The following is a 21,186-nucleotide window of genomic DNA, read 5'->3' on the forward strand; positions in this document are numbered from 1 at the left end:
GTTTGGAAACCATAGAATGTAAATTTTATCCATAGCTAATCCCCACTAAACAGAAGGAAAAGAATGTAATACCACTTATCTCTCCACAGAAATGTCAAGGACATTCTTTTCTGGGATACCAAAGGGCAGAAGTAAATCAGGACAGCAAGGCAACATCCTCCTTCCAGTTTCCGTCAGCTGCTGAGAGTGAGGAGCAAGCCATTGAAACAAAGAGTACTAGGGCGCCTGGGTGGCTCAGTCAGTTGAATGTCCAACTTTGGCTCAGGTCATGATCTAACAGTTTGTGGGTTCAAATCCCGCGTTGGGCTCTGTGCTGACAGCTCAGAGCCTGGAGCTTGCTTCAAATTCTGTGTCTCCCTCTCTCTCTAACCCTCCCCTGCTCTCTCGCTCCTCTCTCTCTCTCTCTCTCAGAAGTAAATAAAACATTTTTAAAAAGTTAAAAAAAAAAAAAAAAAGGAAAGAGTACAACTTAGAGAAGAATCCATCATTTCCCCATCTGGAGGGAACTGTCTACCTCTTAGTGGGAAGAGGACCCTGGAAATTCTGGAAAAGAAAGCTACCAACATTCAGGCTGTGACTTACCAAAGAGTTGGTTCTTCAGAAACCACCAGAGAATTAACACACTAGGCAAAGCCACTTAGACACACCCAACCTGCTCTGAAATCAGACAAAGGGAGGCGGAGACTACAGCCAAGTACCCTACTTACTCAGAATCTAAATGCGAGAAGCAAAGCTTCTAGACATTCGACAAACTTCCCAGGGCCCTGTAGGGAGCTCGCGGATAGCAGACATAGCAGACGCTCTGTTGACTAGCTGTTAGCTGAATAATTGACTGCATATTAAATAAAATATTCTGTTCATTAGAACAGTGGCATTTCCTGATCTCAAGTGTAGTTAGGATTCATAGTTGTCTCTTTCATTAAGATAGAAGTGATTTCACCTACTGAAGTGAGGGCAAAACCCCCTATGTCTCTCTAAAAGAGTTTTGCTGAGTTTCTATCACAACGGCTTCCACATTTGAAATTATTGAATTTTTTCTATATGTTATATATTTTTGACATACTGAGAGATAGAAGTCTAAATGTTAAAAAAAATAATTCTTTTAACATTTATTTATTTTGAGAGAAAGCACAAATGGGGGAGGGGCAAAAAGAGGGAGACAAAGGACCCGAAACAGGCTCCATGCTGTGAGCACAGAGCCTGAGGTGATGTGGGCTTGAACTCATGACCTGAGCCAAAATCAAGAGTTGGCCCCTTAACTGACTGAGCCATCCAGACACCCCAGGAGCCTAAATATTTTAGAAGGTGGTTCATTCTCCTTACATAAGAACCCTCCCTAGTGTGGTGTTGATTATTTCCAGTAACAGTTGCACATGTCTACTTACCCAGCACTTCCTCCTCGTATGCACCTTCAGCACTGCTGCAGCCGACCTCACATGATTCTCGCTATGGGAAACAGGGAGCGTACCAGTCAGTGCAGCCCAAATACTGGTTTTGTTGATACATTTCAACTAAATTGTGAAATTGGAATGCCTGGTGTATAAGTATTCCTGTATATCAATTATTTCAACTGCAGTATGGAAATAGAACAGCACCTTTCAAACTTTTTTGACCATGTCCCAAATTCCAAAACACATTTTAAGAAAACAACTCAGCACACACAGACATTTTGGGGAAGAAAATCTTGAAACAGTACTTACTTTTTTTTCCTTTTTAAACAGTTTTATTGAGATATATTTCATAGCCATAAAATTCAGCCGTTTAAAGCACACAGTTCAGTGGGGTTTTTTGTATATTCATAGAATTGGGCAACCGTCACTACAGTCTGATTTTAGAACAAGTTTATCTCATTAAGAAACCCCATACCTGTGATGCACTCATGTATGTTCTGTTCTGTTCTATTCTATTCTCCCATTTTGTTTGTTGTGACTCTTTATTCACCAAATTGATTTCATGATCCTATAATAAACGGCACCTCACAGTGGGAAAAAAAACAGAGTCCAACAATACAATTATGTTTGCCATTTTGGTCAAAGGTTAGTTAGTTAATCACTTTAAACTTTAGCCTAAAATGGTGCCTATTTATTTTATATACCCATATTTTCCTTGAAAAATTAAAAACTGACTACTTTTCTTAATAACTTGAACATTTTAATGAATATGTTAATACCAATGTTAAAGAACTTTTCCAAAGACATCCAGATGGCTAACAGACACAGCAGAAGATGCTCAACATCACTCGTCATCAGGGAAATGCAAATCAAAACCACCTGACAGAATGGCTAAAATTCACAACCCAGGAAACAATAGATGTTGGCAAAGATGTGGAGAAAGGGGAGCCCTTTTGCACAGTTGGTGGGAATGCAAACTGTATGGAGAACAGTATGGAGATTCCTCAAAAAATTAAAAACAGAGCTACCCTATGACTCAGCAATTGCACCACTAGGTATTTATCCAAAGGATACAGGAGTGCTGATTTGAAGGGACACATGCCCCAATGTTTATAGCAGTGCTATCAACAATAGCCAAAGTATGGAAAGAGTTCAAATGTCCATAGGCTGATGAATAAAGAAGATATGGTGTGTTTATATATATGTATATATATATACACACAATGGAATATTACTAACAATCATAAAGAATGAAATCTTGCCATTTGCAGCAATATGGATAGAATTACAATGTATTATGTTAAGCAAAAAAAGTCAGTCAGAGAAAAGCAAATATCATATGATTTTACTCATGTGGAATTTAAGAAACAAAACAGATGAACATAGGAGAAGGGAAGGAAAAATAAAATAAAAACAGAGGGAGACAAACCATATGAGACTCTTAAACACAGAGAACAAACTGAGGGTTGCTGGAAGGGCGTTGGGTAGGGGAATGGACTGGATGGGTGATGGGTATTAATGAAGGCACTTGTTATAAGTACTAGGTGTAACATGTAAATGATGAATCACTAAATTCTACTTCTGAAATTATTATTACACCATATGTTAACTAACTTGGGTTTAAATAAATAAATAAATATTAAAAATAATAAAAATATATTTACCAATTCCATTAACAAGTATTTTTAGTCACATGACACAGGGTTACTCACTGAATAATGTGTATCGCTTTCCATATCATAGAAAGTATACACCATATACTCCTATGTTATAATTATTTATTTCCAGATAATAGATAGGATGAGCACTGGGTGTTATTTAATGTAAGTGATGAATCACCAAATTCTACTCCTGAAACAATTATTGTATTATCTATGAACTAACTTTAATTTAAATTAAAAAATGTAATTTTTTAAAAAAAAAACAGTAATGTTAAATTTTAAGATCTACAAAAGCTAACAATGATTAATATTTTACTTCATTAACCGAAAAGAGTAAACATTTTTATAACTGAGACACAAATTTCCTGCAATTATTAAGATACATTAGCATGAAAGAAAGAAAGAGAGAGAGAGAAGAGAAAGAAAGAAGGAGGGAAGCGGGAGGGAGAAGGAGGAAAGAAGGAAGAAAGAAAAAAAAGAAAGAAAAGAAAAGAAAGGAAGGGAAAAAACTCTTGGAGAAAAGGCACAAATTGTTAAGACTATAACACAATCAAGATCCATCTTCCTGCTCTCAGTCAATTTGCAATTATGATACCTAGGACAACAAGCTATTGTTTCTCATGGTGATAGTGGTAACCATGACACAATACATTTGCCCTAAATATCCCAGGTAATTTACAAACACTAGCTGCACAATGTTTGACCTGGGTACTCAAAGGAAGTACAGGCTGATAAGTTCGGGTTTGCTTAGTTAAGGATTAATTTAAATACCTCAGTCTGGTCTCAGGATTATTTAACTTAAGGGTTTAGTATACTTTTCACATCCTTATTGCAGGTTTCAGTAAAATACATTCAACATGTTCATTACTTGTGGAGAATAAATATACCATATGGCAACAAAATTATCATGTAACATGGAAATTTTTTCCAAGAAGTTACCGGAGAAGAAGAAAGGAGATGAAATAATGTTTATTTGGAAATATAGCCAGTACTCACTATCCAGTAAATTTGGGGCTTATTTTTCCTGATTTTTTTTCAGGGAGAAATGCATAAATAAGATTTTGATCTATCTAGGAGTTTAAAAAATGTTTTGTTACTTTGTGAGCCTTGCATTTTGTTCAGCTTTATTTAGACATAATTGACACATAAATTGTGTTAAGTTTAAGGTGTACAACGTATTGATCTGATACATTTATATGTTGCAAAATGATTACCTCTATAGCATTTGCTAACATCTCCATCTCATCACATAACAACAATTTCTTTTCTGTGGTGAGAACATGTAAGATCTACTTTCTTGGCAACATTCAGGTATATAATGCCGTATTATTAGCTATAATCACCATGCTATACTTAGCTCTCCAGAACTTGTTAATTATAAAACTGGAAGTTTGTGCTCTAAGGAGTTTAAATGTTACATCAAGTGGATGCAACACTATAAATTAGATTGTGTGTGTGTGTGTGTGTGTGTGTGTGTGTGTGTGTGTCTGTTATCTAACATTGGACTTCGAATGACATTATCCAGTGCTCAAATTGTCTAGAAAGAATCTAAAGGTTTTGGATTGAAGGAATTCACAGAATCTGAGCCCAGAGCCCATGAATGGGGCATTTATACAGTGTACTCCAGGCTACTGAGCTAACATTCCCACTGCAGAAGCCAAGTTCATGCTTCCCACGGGCTACAGCAACCTGCTGGCTCTGTTTTAGTGCATATTCCCGTTTCTCCCATAGTAGTAAAACCACCTTTCTCATTATCCCTCTGGCTCCACTCCTGTGTTATCAGACTGGCTCATGTGATGCCAATGCCTTTTCTTACTCCTGTAGCACAAGGAGAATATACCCACCACGCTTCTGGGATGCCCCTAGTACAGCCTCTCCATATGAATTGTGACCTCTTTTCCTAAAAAGACATTCATTCATTCAAACATGTTTCCTGAGTACATGTTTTGTATGTGCCAAGCACTGGTTTAGGCTGGAAGGATTGGGCAATGAGCAAGACCAGTAAGTTCCCTACCTTCATGGAATGTACATTCTCTTAGAAGAGGACAGGCAACAACAGAAAAAAATTCTTTTAAATAAAACACATTCAGAGAAGCTTCAGTGGTTCAGTTGGTTAAGCATCTAACTTGGGCTCAGGTCATGAACTCCCAGTTCCTGAGTTCAAGCCCCGCATCGGTCTGTCTGCTCTCAGCACAGAGCCCACTTTGGATCCTCTGTCTCCCTCTCTCTCTGCCCCTCCCCAGCTTGTTCTCTCTCTCTCTCTCTCTTTCAATAGACTTATGAAAGAAAAAAGAATCCTTAAAAATTAAAATAAAACAAAATAAAATTCAGATAATGAAAAGTGCTATGAAGAAAATAAAGCAAGTCAAATGCATAAGGCCTGACTGGGCAGGAAGGCTGTCTCATCAGGGTCTTGAGAAAGAACCATGCAGAGATGACCCTGGGGCAAGACCTAAGTGAGTTCAAGGAGCTCAGCTCCCCTAGGTCTTAAGGACAAAAGCTGGGATTTTTCTCAAATGGCAACGCAAAGCCATTAAAAGGCTTTTAGGAACAATATGATCTAATTCATGTTTTTAATTATCAGGGATAAGCCATCTCACTGGCTAACATCATTTTCCGACTTAAACGTTGCTAAGCTAACACTTCCAAGACTATTTCTTCTAAGGAACATGTGCAGAAATTCCCACCTTCCTTGGTTGAAGCATTAATGGTTGAAGTTTGATTTCTTGAAGGTGTGGGTAGCTGAGTTAAAGTATCTATCCGCATACCTATCTCAATCTCCAGGTCTATAAAGCATGTACTGCTATTCATTTCTACTTTATTTAAAGTGTAAAATAGCAAAGTATTGGGGCGCCTGGGTGGCTCAGTCGGTTCAGCAGCTGACTTCAGCTCAGGTCATCATCTCATGGTTCATGGGTTCAAGCCCCACGTCGGGCTCTGTGCTGACAGCTCGCAGCCTGGAGCCTGCTTCAGATTCTGTGTCTTCCTCTCTCTCTGCCCCTCTCTGCCCCTCTGTCTCTCTGTCTTTCTCTCTTAAAAATAAACATTAAAAAATGTTTTAAGTGGGGGCGCCTGGGTGGCTTAGTCAGTTAAGCATCTGACTTTCACTTAGGTCATGATCCCACGGTTCGTGGGTTCGAGCCCCGCATCGGGCTCTGTGCTGACTGCCAGCTCAGAGCCTGGAGCCTGTTTCAGAGTCTGTGACTCCCTCTCTCTCTGACCCTCCCCTGCTCACGCTGTCTCTCTCTCTCTCTCCTAGAAATAAAAAAAACATTTAAAAAAATGTTTTAAGTGTAAAATAGCAAAGTATTAATAGAAAAGAACAGAGTAACACTGTGAGAAAAGCATACATTATATAAACACAGAGAACTGGGCAGCACAATTATTGCCAGGGAACTACAGCATTAGAAATCCAGTCCTGGGCTATTTCAGGACTTGAGAGGCTTGAACTCTTTCTACCTTTCTTGACACGGTCTTCCCAGGGATGGTTTTGGGAGATGGGGAGGTAATTTTATTTTAATCACATAAAAAGATTCTCAGGCAGTTTTTGTGTATGTTTTCTAAAATCTCAATCAGGAAAGACCTATAATTATTTTTTTTTTAACATATGGAGTGAATTCTTCGCTCTGTTTTATCACATCTTAGCCAACCCTGACCCCTCCATCTATTCCCAAGGAAAAAATCACTTTAAGTGCAGAGTAAGCACAGACTATTGAGAATATGTTACAGTGTAACTTTTTTTCTTTTTTCTTTTTATTCTCTGGTTAAGACATTTTTCTATTTTACTAATAGATGATAATTTATACTTCTTTCCCAGGCAGAATAAAATAGTTCTGTTCTCTGGTTTCAAGGACATTTAAGTAGAATACAACATAAATTTTAAACTGAGAAATAATGCATTTTCTTCATAAACATCTATTGTCAACCTAAAACTAATCCTGAGGGCCATAGAATCCATAACAGTTGAGGAAGACCAAGTAGGAAGCAATCAAAATCTCTATGGTCTTTCTGAAAAGGAAGAGAAAATCCAATGCAGGGGAGGGACCAGCATGGGCAGGGGGAGCAGGCAATATGCTGAGAAGAGACCCGAACAGCCAGCATCAGCACGAAGTCCCCTGATATCATAGCAGGGGAAAAAACAAAATAATAAAATATTTACAAAGCTGTGCTTTAAAGTGTTGTCAAAGGAGTTTGTTGAACAAGGAAGAAAACTGCAACTACAGTGTTCTTTTTTAATATTCTGTATTTAATGACAGACCACTGTGATTTATGGGGAAGAAGATGAAATCAGCAGAGGTAAGGGTATCCCTAGATGTGTACTTTCCCCTCTCCCCCACCCACCCCCTCCCCACCAGACTCCCAGAATTAGAAACTGTCCTATCAGATTAGATATATGCATATATGTGAATGTGTGTATACATATACACACATAAATGCACACAGGTATATAAAACAGCAAATATTTGTGTCAAAAATGAAGTCTTACAGTCATTTTTACACCCTATTTTATAGCAATCCAGGTGAGCATTTCTGTGCTGTGAGAATTACTAAGCCTTCTTCACTCTTTTTTTTTTTTTTTTTTTTTTCCAGAGAGAGCGAGCAGGGAAGTGGGAAAGAGACAGCGGGACAGAGGATCTGAAGCAGGCTCTGTGCTGACAGCAAAGAGCCAAATGCAGGGCTCAAACTCATGGACCAGGAGATCATGACTTCAGCTGAGGCCGAAGTCAGACACTTAACTTGACTGAGCCACCCAGGTGCCTCTCTCTCTCTCTCTCTCTCTCTCTCTCTTAAATGTATTTATTGATTTTGAGAGTGACAGAGAGAATGCAAGCAGGGAGAGTCAGAGAGGTGGAGAGAGGAAGAGTCCCAAGCAAACTCTACCCGATTGCTACACAGAGTCCTAAACAGGCCTCAAACTCATGAAACTGTGAAATCATGACTTGAGCCAAAATCAAGAGTCTGACACTTAACCACATAACTTACCAAGTTACCCAGATGCCCCAGTTTCTTCATTCTTATTTTAATAGCTTTTTAAATATAAGAGATAAAGACATGGGGTTCAATGACATCATTGTGATTGCCAACTCACCTCACAAACAGTGGCATAGGTATCGTTCTGCATGAAAAAAAAAGAAAAAGAAAACTACTCAACAACCTTAGAGTTATAAATAATTTTAATGACACTTTGCTATATATTTCTTTCAAATTAATTTCTTGCCCCACCATTGACGAATAACCAATAAAAACAATCAAAATCATGAAGCCCAGAGCTGGGCTTTCCATCCAGGCAGGCCACACTGTACGAACAGCTATAAAAGTCATGTTTGTATCACCAGGAAAATGGTGAAGTCTGATGTCTACTAGAAAATCCCAGGCAACTAAGAGGTAATCTGTGATGGACCAGCGTAGAGAATGAAGAGGTGTTGGCGAAGCCCAGTGGAGACAGAATCTGAAAAGAAAACCACCCATAGCTCTGGCTAGCAAAGGCCAGTATGTTCCTCTGCACAGACTGGCTGCTCCAGTGCCCACTCTATTTCCTGGACTGTTCCCAGCAACAAATGATACTCCCCATTCATTCATTCAGCAAGTGCTCTCTGAGCACCTGCTAAGTGCCCCCACTGTGTTCTGTGCAGTAGACACAGTGTGAACCAGAAGGAGAGACACCCACTCTGACAGGTTTATATGTCAGAGCAAAGGATAACCAACACATACTAGACAAATAATGATCTTAGCTGAAATTTGTAAAAGTGGTTCCAAAGAAAGGCAAGAGTGTTTTTAGAATGTGTAATAGTTCCAAAATCCATGTTGCACCTGCTCCACCTTTCGGTAACTCCCGTTCTATGGGGCACACAAATGTGAGAGCTCCCATAATAGTGACCTGTGAGGACACGCCATACAGGAAAAGTTATGAGCACCATTTGTAAGGAAAAGTTAATATCCTTATTTAAATCTCAATGATATAGTTTCACTGATTAATAGAAAACAATATTAAAATGAACCCCAAATTATCATGATTTAACCTCCAACCTGAACAATCTGAATAAAGGAATGAACCTACTTTTAATTAACAAAAATCTTATTCATTAGATCAGAGTAATTACAGTGTATCAGGCATTATCCTTAGGAAGGAGATTCTATTATTATCCTATTTTATTGGTGAGAAAAGTAAAGTATCAAGAGGTTAAGTACCTTACCTAGCTATACACTAAATGGCAAAGCTGGGATAAATTAAATATCAAGTATTTAGGGATGTATTTTCTACATAGAGTGAAGTGAACGTAGGGGCTGTGACCCCTGGAGTAGGTTGCTGCCATGTTCCCTGCAGAGAAACTTTGAACATAATCTAGGGCCTTGCTATCCAAGTGTAACCCAAGGACTACCAGCATCACATCACCTGGGAGCAAGTTCCAAGTATAGAATCTCATGTCCCACCCAAGACCTACAGAATCAGAATCTGCACTTTAACAAGATCCTTAGATAATTGTACTTTACAGTTTGAGACGCATAAGACTAGGAAATTTAACAAATGCCTGATATTCTACTAAAAGGCCTTTATGCTTTGGAGCAATTGGGCATTCCTGGGTTCCATGGTTTGCATTAACCTCCCTTGGTCTCTATTTGCATTAATAACGTTTATCTTGAATTATGTATCACTCAGGCTACCTTACTTTTTCTTTAGAGTCAAGCAAACTAATTGAAAGCCAATGGAAATTCAGATGGGAATCCTCTTAGATGACTTTTCTATTGAAGGAAATATTAGCATCAACACAGAAACATAATTAATACTTACACACTTCAAAGCACAGTTGTCCTGATCTACAGAGTTCCAAAAATGACATCCTTGGATGCACTGCAAGAGATCATTAGAGATGATGGTGACTAAAGAAGTGTGACTTTTTCTTGTCACCTGATAGGGCAACTGAGTAACAAAGAGTATTTGAGAAATACATATCTACCCAGGAATCTGTGGCCTCAGAAGGATGAAGACCTTTGGATCTAAGCAGAGTCCTCCTATCTACAGGCAGAGCAGGGCTTGGTGTGAATCATTACAGCATAGCAGGGCTGCTGAGTACAGGTTGATGGTCAGGCCTAGAAGCCAGAGAGCACCCAACCTTCAGGAAGCACACTGTCCACTGGGTGGCTGGCAGCATGGAAAGTCCTGGACAACATGGAATCGAGCATATCGTGGGCCCTTGCCATGTCCTCAGACAACAGGCAAAATTCAGGGGCGCCTGGATGACTGAGTCCATCAAGCATCTGACTCTTGGTTTTCACTCAGGTCACGATCTCATGGTTTGTGAGTTCAAGCTGCACATCAGGGCTGTCAACGCAGAGCCTGCTTGGAATTCTCTCTCCTTCTCTCTCTGCCTCTAACCTACTCATGTTCTGGCTCTCTCTCTCTCTCTCTAAATAAATAAATAAACTTTAAAAATTAAAAACAAAAAACAAGCAAAACTCAAAACTAGGAACTCAACCAGAAAACAGCATATCAAAACCCAAATAGGTCAACAGTGGTTGGGAAGTCTGTTCATGTTTATATTTTGAGTCACTAAACACTGTTGAATAAATGGATACAGGTTCAGGAAAGTAATAACACCCTAAGTGTAATTGTTATAGGAAACACTGGAGATCATCTAATCCAAACCTCTCAGATAGCACATAATGAAACTAAGTCTCAGAAATATTAAGTATTTGTCCAAGGCCACACAGCAATGTAGAATCAAAATCACAGAGTTGGATTAATCCTGTGTTCTTTCCTCTTCAACACACTGTGACTGAGTTCATTTTTTGAATATTCTATAATTCAGATTTCTCACTATTTTCAACTGAGTTTCCTCCATCAAGGAATAATAAATGAGACTTTACTTAGGGATTATTTTTATTGTAATAAAACCTGACCATTGTCCCATTTTTATCAATGCAAACACTATAAACTTCCTGACAATGGAAGCAATTACTCACCAGTTCACTCAGATTATATGGCGTACCAATGTCAAGCTGCCTGCCCTGAAGTGAAGAAGGAGATAATAAAAACCAGCTATCAGTATTGTGTTCAGTACAACTACCACACCTTTTTTCTAAAAAGCTTCCTGGAATAGTGTTGCCTCCTCCACACTTTCTAGTAGAAAGTACAATGTTTTAAAGTCATTAAATCAGTCATGAAATCAAGTAAAATGCCAGTGCAAATTATAACATGGAATGTCTGAGAATTCTGTAAAAATGATAAAGGTGGGAGTGGGGGTGCAACTCTAAGGAGTAGTTAAGGGCAAAGGATAGACTCTGACATTAAATAAGCCTGTGACTTTAGTCGATTCATCAAGTCAAAGGACTCATAGGCTTAAGGTGAATTATGTTCAGATATTTTTAAAGCAGTCTTACTAAGCATAGAGAAGAAATACAAATTTAGAATTTTACATATAGCAAAATATCAGATTACTCTTTTTTTCTTATATTTTCACAACTGTTAAGAACTTTTTGTGCTGGGGTAAAATAAAAGAAATAGAAACTAAGGGGGAAAAAAATCTATAAATTGTTCATCCTTTCCCTGGTCATCACATGAGTAGAGTCCTTGGTAAATAGAAAGGCTTACAAAGGATGGCGACATTAGGCCTATGATAATCAGGTATGTGCCCAAATAGTATTCTTTGGACATGTCTAATTGTCAACCTGCCTCACTGACTGATTTAGAATTATGACCAGAGGATAACTAAGTGAATACTCCTAGTACCTCTATATTGTTCAGAACCTCCCCTGAAAAGTTGCTGGATTTGAACCATTGAATTGAAAAGACAATTAATCCAGTGAAGAGCATACCATCTATCCTTGGCTGCCCCAGCCCTACAAGCAAGATATGTTTCAGGAGATGATAGAAAATCCAAAGGGGCCTTGTATGTGGTTTAAGCATCTCTTGTGGTTTTCTGAATAGCCTACGATTTTCAGAGGAAAGAGAAGATCTGTTTATCACTAAGCTCACTGAGTACTCTCTCCCCATCCACATGAACACCATTCATTTTGCTCTTCACTCTGCTTAGTACCTATAACAGTCCAGAGTGATAAGAGATGTTCAATGAATACATATGGAAGAACAAACCCGTAAATTCAAGATGGCCTATTCCACCCAAATGCTCCAGAAGTCCTGTCTCTTGGAAGTCTCATCTCGTGACCTAGCATTGTGGGGGTTTACTTGAGAAGTAATCAGACCCAGGAACCAAAGAACCAATGTTGCCTTTTCCACTCTCATTTGATGTGTGAATGAAGATTCCTCTAACTTCCGTTCCCTAACCCCTTATGCTTAACATGTTTTGTTTTTTACATAATAAGTACTTAGAGAGTAAGAACAATATCTTTATTTTTGCAACCATGTGCACAATAGTACATTGTTTCCACTTTGTTTCAAAATGAAGCTTTTGATTCTCCTTTAGATGACTGAACCACAATCATATAAAATCAAATGTAAGAGTCAGTTTGCAACTGAATTTGTTCAGTTCATATCCCTTCAAAAATCTGTTAGTTCATAAAACAACAGGGTGGATGCTGGGTAGTTTCTCCATTCCATTTATTTTATCTTTTTTTTAAAGTTTTTATTTTTAAGTAATCTCTACACCCAATATGGGGCTTGAGTTCACAACCCCAAAATCAAGAGTCCCACGTTCCACTGACCGAGCCAGTCAGGAGCCCCTCTCCATTCATTTTAAACAATAGGCTAACAGAGATGTTTCTTGGAGACCATAAAGTCATACTGTAACAGTACTGAGTCAAGATTAAATTTAACAGGCTGAATGGAGAGCCCCTCAAGCAACCTTGGGCAAGGTAGCCTCATGAGTCAGGTTTACAGGGTTCTGCTAAAGCAGATTTTGTCAACACTCTTCCCTAATCTCATGGCATTCTCCACCCCCCTCCTCATCATCATTATTACAGCCACCATTCAGTGAGTGGTTCCTATGTTCCAGGCATTCTACAAGGTGTTTTACACTAAATCTAATTCAACATCTCAACAGCCCTATTAGGTAAGCATTATTATTAACTCCATTATACAAATCCATTATACAGCCACAAGGAGGTCTAGAAAATTGCCCAGGAGTTAAGATTTAGAGATCTGAGAGTTGTCTCCAGAGCCTGTGCTCTTAACCAAAGCACAACATCTTCTGTAATCTTCACCAAATTCACATTCCTCACTTCGCAGTTGGGATCCTCACCAGTTTACCTTAGCTCCACCTATTCCAATGATCTGCTTAAAACACGCAATCCCAGTCCTGGATCTCAAATCTCCTTAACCCGTACCTACTTCTTGGCACAGCCTTGTCTGTCCTACCCACCTTAGCTGGAACTAATTCCATTTCCATACTTTCGACCCTGATAAATGAAACAGAGCAGAAGAGTCTGCATTTTAGTCCCATATACGACTTGCTTGTGATGAGAGATTTTCAGTTACCTGTGCTGTCTAAATTTAGTATTCTCATCAGAAACATAAGTAAGATAATATTTAGTTCACAAAACTCTGTGAGGACTCAAATAATAATGTATTAACTATAATAGTACAGTACCATGAACTTGGAAATCTAGTGGTAGTATTATGTGCAAACATGTTGTAAACAGCTTTTTGCAGATATATCTCAGATACATTTCTTGTGCAAGTGTACACGGGAGTGCTGGTTTACCCGAACCTTGCCAACTATAAATGTTCTTATCTTTGCCAACATAATGAAAGAAAAGTTGATCGTTTTGCACTTCTGTAGTTGCTGTGAGGTTGAACATCTATCACATGCATGTTAGCCATTTCTGTTTCTTCTTTACTAAACTTTTCAGCTTCTAAACTTCTTTTAAATACTTTTGTATATAGAAGGGTTGGTAAAATTCTACTTCTTGTGTGATACTTTTTCTATCTTTTGACTTTGTTTTTGTTGCATTCTGCTTATTGTCATGTAATTTAAGTTTCTAAGTTGTCAAATTATTAATAATTTCTCTTAGGGATTCCATATTTTTGAATCAGGCTTCCCAAGGCATTCCCACTTCAAGATTGTAGAAATATCATTTCATAATTTATGCTAATATTTCTATGGGGTAAAGTCCTCTTTTGTTTTCTTTTTGTCATTTGTGTATATTTAAATCACAGTACTTCTTTAAAGCACACTATTTTTTAATACCTCCTGAAATCTATTTTGAATCTGCCAGTATTGCAAGGAGCTAGCTTTTTAAAAATTTCTTTAAACCTTTTTTAAAAGACTTTATTTTCTTAGAGTAGTTTTAGAATTACAGCATAATTGAGATTAAGGTATGGAGATTTCCCAAATACGTTCTGCTCCCGCACATGCATAGTCTCCCCCATTATCAACATCACTGACCAGAATAATACACTTTTTACTAAGATTAAATCTACATGGACACAATATAATCACCCCAAGTCCATAGTGTGCCTTAGAGCCCCCTCGTGGATTTGTATATTCTGTGTGTTTGGACAAATATGTGTAACTTATATCTATCACTGTATCACACAGAGTATTTTCACTATTCCTCGGTGCTCTATTCATCCCCCCCTCCTACCACATACTAACCCATTTCTGGCAACCACTGATCTTTTCATTGCTTCCACAGTTTTGCCTTTGTAAAAATGTCCTGTAATTGGAATCATACAGTAAGTAAGTAGCCTTTTCAGGTTGGCTTCTTTTACTTAGTATATGCTTTGAAGTTTCTTCTATGTCTTTTCATGGCCTGATAGTTCATTTCTTTTTAGCTCTGAATAATATTTCATTGTCTAGATGTGCCACAATTTACCTATCCATTCACCTACTGAAAGAAGGTATTATTTTTTTGTTCTAAATAAATAGCTCCACTTTGGTCTGAATTGCCATCTTTATCATATTCCCCTCACCCTTATGTGCCTGATTCAATTTCTAGACTATTCTGTTGTCCTGGTCTGCCCATTCCTATGCCAATACAAATGGTGCTGATTTCTGGATATTTTATGGAATGTTTGGATTCTGGTTTTCTTCTATTATCTTGTTATAAAGTTTTATATTGAAATACAAGACAGGTATTGATGTTTGTGCTTTTTTAAGCAGGATAACCTTCTGAACTCTATTGTTTCTAACAATCTTTTATCGAATTGAGTTGATGCTTCTAAGAGCATTTCTCAACACCCATTCCTCAGTTGTTGGGACTTGATACTCAAAAAAAAAAAAAAAAAAAAAAGGTTTTGTTGCCAAAAAAGATCCAAAAACTATGATTAAATGAATCCACTCATATGTTATTGTGGTCTATGAATCTACAAAAAGCTGGCAAAAGCATTTCCATAAGTTATTTGACCATGAATCTGTTTTGTCTCTCTATATAAAGGATCTCATTATACTAGTATTCTGAAGAACATTAATTATTTTTTGTTCTCTATGGTGCAGGCACATATAATTCAAAAATATCAAATCAGTTAATACATTCAGCTAGCACTTACAGATCCCTCAATTGATGTAAAATACTCATGTTCAAGCATAGAACTATGATTTGTGCATTTATGGACAGAAATTCTAACATTCTTGTGGACAAGACTTCGTGTTTCTTTTTAAAAAGCAAAGATGCCTCAGTATCAAGAACCACTCGGTGAAATAAAGAATTGCCTTCACAGCAAATGTCCAGGCTAAAACAATGGAACACAAAAAAAATTCAAACAGTATAATAAACTCAAGCATTTTCCATATCCTTTCCCCTGATCCATGGCTACATATTCACTGTTCATTCACCTAGGATTTGTCGCTCCGGGCCCTATGTGGGAGGCCCAGATGGAGAATATTTCTTACAGTCACCAGTGAAATTGGCAGACCATGTCTCTTGTGGCCACCACCACATCAGCTGTGCCTTTGTCTGTAGGTGGTGATCGGAAGGCCATGCAACGGAACAAACTGCCCACTCCTACTGCCTGAGACCAAGGAACCCACACAGAGACAAGAAAAAATGAAACTTAACTAAAAAATTAAACAAACTAAAATAAAATAAACTGGAGACTACAGTAATGGGAACAACCAACATCAGTTTTGATAGTATGGGGAAATTTACAAATGATGGTGGTAACTTTATCGGATGGAAATATTCTAAATACATTAAAGATCTTGTTCCCATGAAAACTTTCAGGATTAAAAAAAACCTTTCAGGATATAGCAAAAACTTACAATGTAATTTTAAATTAAAAAGGTGAGTGCCCAGCTGTATGTAAAATTACATACATATTAGAAGAAAGAATACTTTTTTCTTTATTCTCTATTTTTTCTCTATCTTATAAATACTTTACAATGAATTTATGTTCTTATTATAATCAGGGAAGAAAATGTTTAATTTTTTTTTAGTAAAGAAAACATTTAATAGTCTTATTCTTCCATTTTTAAGTTTGGATGACAACTGTAAAAACCTAACGCATACAATTATACATTAATGGCAATGAAGTCCTCAACAATGAATTATATAAAATACCAAACTTCTCTAAAAAGTGCTACTATCCATACTTAGCTTCGGTAGTGTTTTAAACTATAGTTTAAATTAAGCCAGAAGAGTGCAACACAAATAAATATCTTTTGTATCTGCCACAGACTCCTATCTCCAACTTTAACATGACAATGAGTACTGTATTTGGTACTTTTATTATTCTAATAAGTAGGAGTATAAGTAGTATGACCTGTAAGCTATCTTGCTATTTCCTTTATCTTTAGGTATGAAGAGTGCATCTTTCTGGGGCTAAGATGTATTTAATTTTTACAGTTGATTCAGTGGCTGTTTTAAGCACATCTAAGTCACAATAACTGAAAGATACGAAACAATTTATATAAAGCGACACCCAGAAATGAGAAAGAAAACATCAATTTTCTAACCAAAATCTCATTACTGAAAAAATTACAAATGCACATATAGAGGTAAAGGAATTTAAAACAATTCTTGCTTTTCAAATAAAACGTTGCTCTATATGGCAGCTGTATCTGCTTCCTTGGGCATCCTCCTGATGCCACCATCCATCAACAATATAAATAGTACCGCTGTCTGTAGCTGGTAGGCATTACCCTGTGGCCAAACCTATTTCTTGCTTCGAGACAAACAGAAATGGTTCTGTAATAAATGAATTTAAATTGATACTTTTAAAACATGCAAAATTTATTGTATTTAAGCCTCTCTAACCCAAGTCTTATGCCCCCTCACACACACACACACACACACACACACACACACACACACACACACCTATGAACAGATAGAGAACTAAAATAGCTCCCCTACCTTCTATAGAATCTTTCTTGCCTTGCTACCACTTCTTATGAGAATATGTCTCATAAAGAGAAAATAACTCACTCATTTGTAAGGAGCTGAATTTTCCATGTTACAGATCCTGCAAAGACAAATATTAGACCAGCAAAACTTACCAGGTTAGTTACACATGACTTGAGGCAGCTGTTTAAAACTGTACACCGTACCACAGAAATCCATACACAGCCAAGGGTCACAAAATTGACAAGTCTCAGAAGAAGCCAGCAAATATTCTTCATCACGTCACCAATGGCGGTTTTAGATGATGTGCTTTTCGTTTTCTCCATTTCACTGCATCAATTCTTTAGCTTTCAGTTGAAAGAGTAGCTGGTGGACTTTTGGGGTATTTTTTTGACATGTTAGAATATCTTTGCCTTTTAAAATAATATTTAGACCTTTTACTTTAGACCTTTGAATCCTAGATAGCTTGTAACATTCACAGAGCAGCTATTTCATAATTTCATTTCCTTTTACTCTCACAAAGAAAGTCACCACTGTCTAAAGGTTAGAGCTTAGAAGTGCGCTTCAAATAGGAAGTAAACAACGTAGAAAACGCAAACTGCATTTCAGCAAGAGTGTGACATGTGCGCAATCTCAAACTGGAACACTTCAGGTCATCCACCACTTCACTTCACATCCACCACTTCACTTCAGCTATGCAGGAAACTGGATTTTGACCATCTATGCTTTAGCAAACAGTAACACTATTATAATAAAGAACTATCAGAAAAATAGAATCAAACGATGCTGCAGAGGGGAAAAACAGAACCCTTTGAAATACATATTTTGAAATTAAAAAGCAAATAAAGCTGAAATTAATAGACAAATACTCTGAAGGTGAGTTAAAGACAAGGAAGTGTGTTAGCACACTTTGAGAACTTCACTACATATTAACTAAAATACTCCCTTATCAAGGCTATTGAGACAGAGAGCTGAAACTAGCCACTGTCTAAAATATGTACAAGTGTAGCTGTCTTGAAAAGGAAATATTGTACAAATTTCAATTAGCCTGACATCAAGATAAAATTAAGAATTTGATATCTGCAAGGTACAGAAGTGAGTCATTCTGGAGAGCTACTTTTTAGATTGCTGGGGGTTAAATCATTAAGGCCAGATAGTTTTGTGTTTGCTGTTTTTTCTTATGACTTAGGTATCAAATCAACTTCCATGCCTTTTAAAAAAATTTTTTTTATGTTTTATCTTATATTTGAGAGAGACAGACAAAACGTGAGCAGGGGAGGGGCCGAGAAACAGAGACAGACTCTGAAGCAGGCTCTAGGCTGTGAGCTGTCAGCACAGAGCCTGACATGAGGCTTGAACTCAGGAGCAGTGAGATCATGACCTGAGCTAAAGCTGGACACTTAACTGATTGGGCTACCCAGGTGCCCCAGACTTCCATGTCCTCTGCTTCTTCCTTTTTTTTAATTAAAAAAAAAAACAAAAAAAAAAAAAAAAAATGAGGTATTGCATTGGGCCCTAATCCAATTTGACGGGTGTCTTTTTATTGATTTTTAAAATTTACATCCAAGTTAGTTAGCATATAGTTCTATACTATGTCTTCTTACATAAATTATACTCATGTAACGAACCTTTTTTTATTGGCACCAGGTTCTCATTGTGGGCGATACATGCATGGGTTTTTTTTTTAAAGCTGAACATCTTTGAGCAAATGTTGACAAAACTGCTGTATAACATAAAGACAAATGGTACTGACTTCAGAATTGACCCCTAAAGCCTGTTGTCTTGAAAAAAGTTCCACACTGCCACCTGATCTTTGTTCATTCTCTCCATTCTAAAGAATGCAGATTAAAGAATATACAACTATCTGATCTCTTGGTCAGAGGAAAATGGCCATCTTTCCACAAAATACACACTTAAATCAGAAAATAAACTTCCTTGTCCATGGGATTTCCCCATTCCAACAAAAGATATCTTCTTTACGGTGGTACCTATGTCTTTTGCCATATTAGCACAAATAATATTTGTAACATTTACTTCGCTAACAAAATGGACCACTAAATACTTCCTTGATGTAGCTTTATTGGGGGAAGGTGAAAAAGAAATAACCTTCAGTTTCAAGATCTTGTGCTTATTCTGTTTTTTGGAATTTAACTGGCATTTAGTTACTCTCATGAAAAATGGACTGTGTTCAAAGATATTTGTTATGGAATTACTTACATCAAGAGATTGGAAACAATCTAAGTCCTATAATATAATACTGGATCAATCAATTCATATATCTTCTCCAGGTGATTTCTCCACATGGAATTATTTGGACTTCTTTCCAGCATGATGGTCTCTAAGCAACTGGAGAGCTTATGCGGTGGCTTGGAGCTTTGGTGGAAGTGCTCCAATGCTAAGCTGCATTGTCTTTTATGATTCAGCTTCAGAAATCATAGTTACCTTTGCTGCATTTTATTGGTTGCCAGAGAGTCATAAAACTGCCCAGAATCATGGAGAAGGAAACAGGCTCCGCCTCTTGATGTGAAAGTAGCGAGGTTTGAGAAGAACATGTAGAATGGAAGAGATTGTTGCACTAACTTTGGAAAATACAGTCAGCCGCCAAATGGGCAGTCATTTGCATCATTCTAAAAGGCAGACATTGGGGCGTCTGGGTGGCTTAGTCGGTTAAGCGTCCGACTTTTGCTTAGGTCATGATCTCGCGGTTCGTGGGTTCGAGCCCCGTGTCGGGCTCTGTGCTGACTGTCAGCTCAGAGCCTGGAGCCTATTTCAGTCTGTGACTCCCTCTCTCTCTGACCCTCCCTTGCTCACGCTGTCTCTCTCTCTCTCTCCTAGAAATAAAAAAAAAAAAAAAAAAAACTTTAAAAGGCAGACATTTTATTATGTTTTAAAGTAATTTCTATTCCCAACTTGGGTTCAAACTCATGACCCTGAGATCAAGAGTCACATGCTCTACCCACTAAGCCAGCAAGGCATCCCTGAAAGGCCAAAATAATACCAGTCCTCAAATAATACAATCCAAACTTTAGTTAGCACAAATGAAAGAATGAGGAATGAGGAATTTCATTAAGTACAAACTTCTCTACTATTTCTTTATGAGAATGAGTTTTACAATTCATTAGCAACAGCATTGATTTGATATGATCCAATATATCTGAGTTCTAAAATTATATTTATTGAAAATATAGAATGTGCATCCTGAAACTCCATTGTACTCCATCAGTATCATATAACTCCAGGGAAGTGAAATGTACAGTCATCAAAAGGAGTTCCAAACAATGACCTTTTAGATTATCAGACTGAAGAGGGACCTTGCCAATATTCAAGGCCTTAAGAATTTGCCATACAAGCAAATTCTTTTTCATGCACATACCTCTGCCATCATCCCTTACTCCTTATCAGGCCTGCTAGAACCTGATCATGGTCCACCGTGGCACATAAGGTGAAACTTGAAATTGGCCCAAAGGTATACATTGGTCATCACCAGGGCAATCATTATTTCTCTGGGGGGATATTTGGGGGCAAGGGGGATGGGGGACAGTCATTGTCTCTCATGTAAATTCCTTGCACCCAGTGTATCTCATCTTTATGCCTCAGGGAAGGGATGATGCTACAGAATGAAAGAAAGAAAATTAAATAATCAGCTTTTAAATTTCAAGAACCAAGGTTTCAGCCTAGAGGAATGGAAGCTAAAAAGACAAAGGTCAGTTTCTAGTCTGCAATTTCATTTTACTACATTATTATCAAATTAAAATTTTATTTTAGCCTGGAACCTCAGTAGTTAAAATGCAAAAGTGAGCTATTTGACATTCTTTTTCTCTGCATTCCTTGCCTGAGGCTTGGAAATGAAAATAGGATCAATAAGTGCCTGCCTTTTGCTTCCTATAATGAAAGAT

The 21,186-nt window shown here is 37.6% G+C and overlaps 1 protein-coding gene across 1 annotated transcript in view; it reads right to left on the bottom strand.

The window, feature by feature from the left end:
* ROS1 (ROS proto-oncogene 1, receptor tyrosine kinase) overlaps positions 1 to 17,568 on the bottom strand; it is a 115,088-nt gene extending 97,520 nt beyond the window's left edge. The window contains exons 1-5 of the mRNA XM_039246027.1: positions 17,446 to 17,568; positions 11,015 to 11,059; positions 9,843 to 9,902; positions 8,142 to 8,168; positions 1,386 to 1,446 (exon numbers count right to left, since the gene is read on the bottom strand). Coding sequence (XP_039101958.1) covers positions 1,386 to 1,446; positions 8,142 to 8,168; positions 9,843 to 9,902; positions 11,015 to 11,059; positions 17,446 to 17,568 — 316 coding nt within the window. The remainder of the gene's footprint in view (positions 1 to 1,385; positions 1,447 to 8,141; positions 8,169 to 9,842; positions 9,903 to 11,014; positions 11,060 to 17,445) is intronic.
* Between the last annotated feature and the right edge of the window lie 3,618 nt (positions 17,569 to 21,186).

The sequence above is a fragment of the Hyaena hyaena genome, unplaced genomic scaffold (genome assembly GCF_003009895.1).
Source record: "Hyaena hyaena isolate Hyena2069 unplaced genomic scaffold, ASM300989v1 scaffold_279, whole genome shotgun sequence".
NCBI lineage: Eukaryota > Metazoa > Chordata > Mammalia > Carnivora > Hyaenidae > Hyaena > Hyaena hyaena.